The sequence below is a fragment of the Mirounga leonina genome, unplaced genomic scaffold (genome assembly GCF_011800145.1).
Source record: "Mirounga leonina isolate KUSES-001 unplaced genomic scaffold, KU_Mleo_1.0 Mir_170, whole genome shotgun sequence".
Taxonomy (NCBI): Eukaryota; Metazoa; Chordata; class Mammalia; order Carnivora; family Phocidae; genus Mirounga; species Mirounga leonina.
The window spans coordinates 968,750-977,083 of NW_023270433.1; the positions used below are offsets into that span (position 1 = coordinate 968,750).

The 8,334-nt window shown below is 69.8% G+C and overlaps 1 protein-coding gene across 3 annotated transcripts; it reads right to left on the minus strand.

The window, feature by feature from the left end:
* Window positions 1-1,923: 1,923 nt before the first annotated feature.
* AJM1 (apical junction component 1 homolog) lies at window positions 1,924-8,183 on the minus strand. 3 transcript variants are annotated; one of them, XM_035015419.1, is made up of 3 exons: window positions 7,053-8,183; window positions 5,241-5,324; window positions 1,924-5,165 (listed from the first exon to the last, which is right to left on the minus strand). In XM_035015419.1, exon 3 carries the CDS (start codon window positions 5,104-5,106, stop codon window positions 2,179-2,181), a length of 2,928 nt encoding a protein of 975 aa, XP_034871310.1. In that variant the 5' UTR covers window positions 5,107-5,165; window positions 5,241-5,324; window positions 7,053-8,183; the 3' UTR covers window positions 1,924-2,178. The 3 variants fall into 3 exon arrangements, with proteins under 3 accessions (XP_034871310.1, XP_034871311.1, XP_034871312.1); XM_035015420.1 differs by lacking the exon at window positions 7,053-8,183 and adding an exon at window positions 6,714-6,925; XM_035015421.1 differs by lacking the exon at window positions 7,053-8,183 and adding an exon at window positions 6,545-6,735.
* Window positions 8,184-8,334: the final 151 nt, after the last annotated feature.

Consider the following 8,334-nt stretch of genomic DNA (forward strand, 5'->3'; position numbering starts at 1 on the left):
CATCCCAAGGCCTCCTCCCCGTCCCCCACCGCGTCCCAAGGCCTCCTTCCCGTCCTTCCACCGCGTCCCAAGGCCCTCTTTCCCGTCCTTCCACCGCGTCCCAAGGCCCTCCTCCCCGTCCCCCACCGCGTCCCAAGGCCCTCCTCTCCATCCCGCCGCGTCCCAAGGCCTCCTCCCCGTCCCCCAGTGTCCCAAGGTCTCCTCCCCGTCCCCCACCGCGTCCAAAGGCCCTCCTCCCTGTCCTTTCACCGAGTCCCAAGGACCTCCGTCCCCCACCGCATCCCAAGGCCCTCTGCCCCGTCCCCCACCGCGTCCCAAGGCCTCCTCCTTGTCCTCCCACCTCATCCCAAGGCCCTCTTCCTTTCCCTCCCTCACCCGCCCGGCCGGGCCCAGCCGGTCGGAGGTCCTCCGTCCAAGTCCCACCCACAACTCCCCCACCCCCAAAGAGGAAGCAATGTCTAATTTGAGTTCTGTTTTACTTGGTTGGAAAGCGTTCGCCCCCTGGAAATAATCCCGGCCCAGGGTCATTCCTGGCCAGCCAGCTCTCAGGCGTTGGGCGGAAAGCTGAGGTCCCGGGGGGAGGGGGCGGGGCGGCCGGACTTGGGAGGCCGCGAAGGCGGGTGGGGTGAGCGGGGCGCGTGGCGGGTGCAAACGCGCTAGGCCAAGGCGGGCGCGCAGGCGTTGGGGGGATGGGCGGGAGTGCACGGGGCGGGGGCGAGAGCCGGGAATAGAGGTGTGGGGGACGTTCACCATTCAATTGATGTCCTCTCCTGGCCGCGATGGGGAGTGCCGGGAGCTCCAGGAGGGCTCTTGCGAGGCCCGGCCTAGTTCCCTCTCAGGGCCACTCGCACTTACTGAGCGAGGGCCGTGGACCAATGAATGTGCGCTCCCGGGACCGGAGCCTGGCCGCCAGCCTCGTGTCTCCAGCCCACAGCATAGGGCAAGGCCAGAGCACGCACGCGAGGCCGTTCGTGTAGTCATACCCCCACCCCTCCAGTGGACCCCGCCCTGGTCAACTAGCTCGCTCCGGCACCCGCTCCCAACTGAGAACGTCCAATCTTTTTTGTCCCCCCCTACGTTAGCGGGTAGGAGCCCCTTCTGGACCGCCTCTACGTTTCCTTCCCCTCATCCACCCCATGCATCTGCTTCCCTCCTCCCACTCTATCCTGGCACCCACCTAGGGGCCTCCTGTCGGTGTTGGGCAGACAGTCTGACTCACGCCCTGCCGGGACTCAGCTCTGGGATGGATCCTGCCAGCGTCCACACCCACGTCCTCTTTTCCCCTCCCAGGTACCCCCTCCGTTGCTGCTTCCCCCAAACCCTCCTGCAGGGCCCGTGTCAGGGCGGCCGGAGGACGGGGAGCGCCGCCAACGTGCGGGCTCGGGGTCCAGCTGTGCTCTCTCTAGCCGGGGCTTGAGCCAGCGGGAACGGGCCGTGCAGGGCTCCCACCAGCCTTGTCTGCTCGGGACACGAACACACCGGGACTAGTCAGGGTGTCCTCCAGAGAGGAACGGCCTCGGAGCAGGACGCACCCCAAGCCACAGGAAAGGGGTGGGGGCATGTTAAAGGGACGGGACTAGGCTTTGGTCAACCCGGGCTCCTGGATCAGGGCAAATCAGGGTTGGGGAGGTTCCAGGGAGGCCTTGTGGACGTCAGGAAGTGGGCTAACCGGATCTTTGCGGTGGGGTCTGCAGTAGTGACCCGTCCTCTTGAAGGCAGGGCCGGGCGGTCCTCAGGCCCACCCCGCCTCCCAGCGGGGAGCACCAAGGGGCCCGAGGACCGGCCTCCGCGGACGCCCCAGGGCTAGCTGGGGGAGGGGGAGGGAAAGGCGGGGCCTGCTCACTCCAGAGGGCGGGGTCTGGGCGGAGCTTGTGGCGAACAGGTGGAAGACTCGGGGGAGCACGGCCGGGCCTGAGGGGCTGGGCCTGAGGGGCTGGGCGGGGCTCCCGGTGGGCTGGGCGGGGTCTGAGTAGGCAGGCAGAGCTCGGGGGCAGGCCCCAGGTGGACTGCGCGGGCCCTGAGAGGGCTGTGCGGGCTCGTAGTGGGCGTTGGACGGACTGGGCGGTCGGTGTCTGAGTAGACGGGGCGCAGCTCGGGGGTGGGCCCTACGTGGACTGGGCGGGGCCGGAGTGGGCGGGCCCTGAGCGGGCTGGGCGGAGCCCGGCGCGACCCCGCGGCTCACATGATGTCGTCCAGCAGGTTGGCGCTGGCCACCCAGTCCAGCGCGCGTGGCTCGGAGGCAGCCATGATCATGCACATGAAAGGGCGGCCGGTGCGCCGGTCCGTGGGGTAGATGGTGGTGGGCGTGAAACGCCGGTTGGCCTCGACGAACTCGCAGAGCTGTTCGTAGACGCGCGGGTACTCGTGGCGCAGGAAGACGCCGCGCAGCCGCAGCTCCCGCTGGATGTGGATGAAGGCCACCTCGCGCGCGCGCCGGCCTGCTTCGCCCTCTTGGTCCAGGCCCGCCGTGCCGGGCGGCGGAGTCAGGATCAGCGTCTCCATGTCGGGCTCGCGACCCCGAGCCGGGGGCGGACGCGCCGGGCTGCCGGCCGCCAGCGCCACCTTGGCGAACTTGCGTACCGTGGGCCCGGCACTGCGCGGCGCGGGCGCAGGCCGGGCGGAGGCGCCGGGGGGCGCGGCGCCGGGGCCCACGGCCACCGACACACTGAGCAAGAAGCACTCGGCCGGCTCGTAGAGGCGCCCGGCGGCCGCCAGCTCGCGCGCATAGCTGCCCAGGGGCGCCGCGTGCGTGGCCAGCTCGCGCAGAGACAGGTAGGTGGGCGACAGCAGCAGGCCCTCGAGGCCGAAGCGCAGGAAGTTGTCTGCAGAGCCCGGACTCGGGAAGCCCAGGAAGAGCACGCCGCGACCGCGCGACAAGAAGCCGACACGCGCGATGCGCGAGAAGGCGCGGTGCACCGGGCCGCTGTCCCGGCAGAACTGCAGCACGTGGCGGCACACGCTGCCCACGCGGCCGTACACGCAGCGCGCCTTGTGCGCGTCCCAGTCTTCGCGGCGGCACAGGCGCGAGCAGTAGTAGGTGTAGCAGCTGTGGCAGGACTTGAAGTAGAGGCAGGCGTTGAACATGGTCTCGGTGCGCCGGCAGCGCGCGTTGGAGCATGTCATCAGGTCGTCCTCGTCGGCGCTGGGCTCCGGGGACCCGTCGGCCGCCTGCCCCGGGCCCGCGGGCTCCTCGGTGCTGCCGGCCGACGCGGGTGGCGAGCGCGGCGCCAGCGCGGGTGCCCCGGGGCCCGCGGGCCGAGAGTCCAGCAGGCGGCGCGGCTGGCGGCCCAGGCCATCGGCCGCGGGCTCCGGGGCTTGGCCGGCCGGGGGCCGAGAGTCGATGACCAGGTCGGTGATGAGTTCGTCCAGTTGCTCGAGGCTGCGCTGGCGGCCACCAGTGGGGCCTTCGGGGGCGGCGGGCGGAGACCGCCGGGGCCGCCCCCCGGGCAGCTCCCAGCCCCTGGCAGCCGGACGCTCTGCGGCGCGCAGGTCGTTGTCGGTGATGGTGATCTCAGGTGTGACATACCAGTTGCGGCCCAGGCCCTCGCCCCCGCGGCCCTTCTCTGACAGTGACGTCTCTGACAGTGACAGCGCCGCATAGCGTCTAGGAGAGGTGGACAGGTTCACCACGACGGGTGGACGCCGGCCTTCGGGGGATGCGCCCCGCGGCTCCCGGGCCTCGCGCCCCAGCAGGTTCTCGTAGCTGCGGCCGCGGCCCAGGGGGTCCTCCCGGCGCGGCCCGGGCGCCAGGATGTTGTCCCAGGAGCGAGAGTAGTGGCGGCTGTCAGTGGCCAGCCGGGGCGGGCTGGTGCCGGTGACCCCGTGCCAAGAGGCGAGCAATGGGCCAGGGTCCGGAGGAGGCACCACCTGCAGGGTGCGGTAAGGCCGCAGGCCCCAGTCACCCCAGGCGGGGCTGCCGCGGGGGTGTGGGTAAGTCCGAGCCAGGGCATCGCGATCGCGGTACCGCCCGAAGTCCTCTGTGTAAAAGGGGCGGAGGGGGGGATGAGCCCGCAGTTCGTCGGGAGCATAGCGCGGGCCGCAGGGCGGTCCGTAGGCTCGAGCGGCCTCCACATAGTAGGAGCGGGAGGGCGGTTCCTGGACTGGGAAGGTGCGCACTTCCCCCGCGTAGTAGCCGCTACTGCGCCTTGGGCTGGGCACGGCGGGCTCCTCGGGCGGGAAGGGCCTGGCGTAGTAGCTGTCGAAGGGCGGCCCAGGGCTGGCCGGAAAGCCGCCAGGGTGGCCCTCGGCTTCCTCTGTGTAGAAGAATTGGGTGGGGCCTGGCGGCGAGGTGAAGGGCAGATTTCGGCGCTCGGTATAGTCCCGGGGCCCAGGCAGCGGACCGTCACAGTACAGCGCCCGGGGGTCCGCACAGTACGTGTCACTGGGGGTGGGCGTGCGCGACAGCGCCATGTGGCGAGGCCCGGGCACTGTGAGGCCGTGGAACTGCGGGGCGGCGCGGGCCCAGGGCGTCGTCTCCGCGGGCCCGCAGGACCGCGAGCCCCGGGCGCTGTGCTGCAACACCGCGTCGTCGGGCTTGATGTCCAGGCGACAGCGGACGTGGGGTGCAGGCCCGGCGGGTGGCTCGGGGGGCGCGCAGCGGCCGGTGGTGGCGCAGAGGGGCGCGATGCGGCCAGGGCCGCCCCGCTGCGGCTGCAGCTTGATGGGGTGCAGCTCATTGGCGAGCGCGCGCAGCGCGGGGTACGCAGGCTCCCGGTGCGGCGACGCCTCGGCCCGCGCTGGCCGCTGGGCTTCCCGGCCGCGGCGCGGTAGCACTGGCGGCGAGGCGGGTGCGGGCGTCAGGCCCGGGGGCGCGCGGGGCGCACTCTTGGAGCGGGCGCGGCGCCGGGGCTCGCCGTCGCGGGGCCGGGCGCGCGGCGCGGCAGGCTCCGGGGGCGGCGGCTCTGTGCGGGCCTCCATGGCCGCCCCGTCCAGCGCCTCCAGGAAGTCGAAGCTGCGGCAGTGACGCTTGTTGAAAGGCGCGGGCGCAGCAGGCGGGGCCACAGAGCGCTCACATGGCGGGCGCCGCGACGCGGGCCCCGGGGCCGCCACCTTGATGTCCTGGTACACGGTCGACACCAACAGGTCCGGCGGGTCCGTGCGGGTCATCTTAAAAGAGGTCCCCAGGCTGGTGGTTGCAGCTTACTCTGCCTTGGGGGGCTTTTGGCCTGGTGGGAGATGCGGGTCAGGGTGTCCCCTCTGCAACCCAGGCCTGGAGGCACCCCTGCGCTGACCTGACTTACCTGGGACGCCGTGGACGTAGCAGTCCTGGCTGCGGGCCTTGGCTGAGGCCGCAGGCGCTTGCTCCATGCCGGCGTCAGAAGCACCTGCAGGAGGAACCCACGTGTCCAGCCACTCAGGTCCTGCCCCTTGCCCCAGGCCATCCTTTCAGGGCCACTTTCTGCTGGGATGGAGCCAGTCAGCCAGAAAAGCCATGCCATTGCTGTGGTTCCCAAGCTCTTGCCCCCCGGGCCCCTATCCCTGGATGGCCTCTCTGCCCCCAGTAGTGACCACTGGACAGGTTTGGGTAGAACCCCTTTCCTGGGGCAGGAACAATGGGGGTGGGGGTCCCAGCTGCAATGACTGGATGCTCATGGGAAGCCTTATTTACAGATTGCTTTATAGGTGTTGGCCTCACAAAACCTGTTGGTGACTCAAGCCCCCTCCTAGTGCCCAGTGCATAGCAAGCCCTCCGATGGTGCTGTCTGAGGGGGAGTGCAGGGGCCCCAGCCCTAGCCAGCTCTGCACAAAGACACTGAGCCTCCCTACCCACCTGCTGACCAGGTGGGGCATGGAGTCCCTCCCCCAGGACTGCAGTGGCAGCTGCACTGGGAATGGTCACCTGAACCAAACTCCAGTTGGGAGGCCCCAGTGGGCACTGACATGGCCCCATCAGGTCCAGGCATGGCCCCTGGACTGACGGACTGACCTGCCCAACTCTTAACCCTCCGTGTGGCCCAGGCCAGAATAATGCCCCACAAAGAGCATCCCTGGGCCCTAAAACCCCTGTTCCTTTGCAGAAACCTTCTCTGATCCCCAATATCTTGGGGTGGTTGAAACCCACCAAGCTTGTTGGGGTTGTCATGACAAGGACCGGAGAGCCACTCCCCAGCTTTGCAGCCTGTGCACTGCAGCTGGGAAACCAGGCACCGACTGCAGGACCACGTGGGGGCGTGAGCCACGAGCTCATGGCTGCCCCTCTTCCCCTGAGCAGCGCACCAGGCCAGGCCGCAAGCAGGGGAGGCAGGGTGGTGGGTGGGTAAAGCCCCCCCCTTGTTCACTGCTTCTCAGGAGAGGGCCCTCTCCACAACAGCTCAGGAAGGCTCCATGGCAACCTGAGGTTCCTCTGCCCCCGCAGTGGGGGCTGGGCTGGGGTCCACTCTGTGCACTGGGCTAATGTTCAGACTGGGGCCACCCGCCCCTCTGGTGCACAGGGTCTCTGGACAGGTTGGGTCGGGTCTCCAGCGATGCTGACGGCCCCCTCCTCAAACAAACTGGGAAGCATGCCCCAGGCTGAGCGAGGGCGAGCCGGGGGTTGGGCCCTCACCTGGCAGGATCTCTGGTCAGGTAGACTCTCTGTGTCCCAGGGTGCCAGGGGCTTTCTGCCCGCACGGCTGCTCTTCTGGGTCAGGGCCATGACGCCTGGGTGCCTGTCCCATCCCAGCCCTGCGCCCACCCCAGTTCCGTCCCTGTTCACAGGACTGTCCCCTTCTCACCCCCTTTCCATCCGAAGCTCAAAGCCAGGCCCGGATTGGGGGTCCGATGACAGGGCATGAGGCTCCGCCCCAGGGAGGTGACAGCCCGGCTTTGCCTCTGCTGCGGTGAGGAGCTGGACTGGGTGGCGCCCCTCCCCGAGGCCATGGGGATGGTCGGCCTTGCAGGGGTCGGAGGCCTAACGAGCCCCTCCCGCGGCCCTCCCCGCCGCACAGCCCTGCCCCCGCCCCGAGCGCCCAGAGTCGGGACCCGCTGGTGTAGCTCCGGGCTGGGCCCCCATCCTTGCGGGTGTCCCCCGCCCCGTGATAGGGCCCGTGGGGCAGCGGCCCGCGACCCCTTACCTGGGCGCTGCTTCCCCACCGCGCGCGCCCGGTGGGCTGCGCAGGCCTGCGCCCGCTCCGCCTTCCCCGCTCGGCGCTCCGCGGCGTCCCCGGCACCGGCAGAAGCTTCGAGGCAGCGGCGCGGAGGCCGCCGGCCGCTCAGTGCTGCCTCCGGTGGCGGCCGGCGGGGCTGCACTTAAAGGGGCCGTGCGGTGGGCCTGGGACCCGTGTGGCCCACCAGCTGTGTGTTGGTGCTGAGCGCCAGGTGACAAGTTCTCCCTCATTTCCAAGGTGCAGGCCTAGGGTCCAACCGGGGTGCCCACACCCAGGGAGCACCTTGCCCGTCCTGCTAGTCCCCACCTCCAGCCGTGCCCCCGCCCCCACGCCAAGGGCAGCTGGTGGCTTGGCGGTGGCCTTGGGGCAGGGCCCTGGAGGAGCCCCAAGCTTTGGCTGGGCCGCAGACAGCTCCCAGAATTCACACCTCCGCTGAGCCCTTGCAGGAGCAGATGGGCCGCTCCCAGCCCTGCTGGCCTCTGCGCTGCCGAGCCGGAGGTGCCAAATTCTGTGGGTACCTGGGGCCGAGTGAGGCCTGCAGCCTCCTGTCCCCAGGATGCTCAGACTCTCCTGGGCAAGGGCACACTCCTGGGCTCCCTGGGGGTCAGGGTCTAGGTGAGTGGAGGGCTGTCGCTGCCCTGGGCCGGTCTGCACGTGGTCCACTTACAAACCACGGGGACCTCCACCCTCTAGGCCTCCCAGCCCCTCCCAAACAAGATGCTGAGCCAGGGCACAGTCTGACTTGGCAGAGGGTTGAGTCATGGATGCCCTTGGCTCCAAAGGGCAGGACCTGCCCTGTCGTGGGTCCGTTAGATCCAGGGCCCTGGGCAAGTTCATTTCATGTCAGCCTGATTCCCCACGTTTAGTGGGCTCCACACGGGCAGTCGATCTCGTAGGCTGTGGACTAAAGCAAGTCCCTAAGGTGTCAGCTTGGTGCCTGGCCTCCGGCCCCGTGCCATGGTTTCGTCTAGGCACAGGAAGTGGGGAAGGGGAGGCCTTCTGGACTGAGGGGAGGCCTGGCTACCACCCCCCCCTCCCACCGTGGGCATGGTTCTCATGGCAACTGTGGGGAGGTGGGTGGGGGCTGGGCGCTGCTGGCAGCCGGAGGGGGCGGGGTCTGCAGGGAGATGCTGGGCTGAAGGCCGGCCAGAAGGTGGCTGGGACAGGCCAGCAGAGCAGACCCGCACTTGCCATAGGAGGGCTGGGGGCCCGCAGGTGTTCCTGGGCACAGCTGTCTAGCCCTGGCAGG

Coding starts and splice junctions, on each gene's coding strand:
- AJM1 (XM_035015419.1), bottom strand. CDS start 5,106: ATGACCCGCACGGACCCGCCGGACCTGTTGGTGTCGACCGTGTACCAG.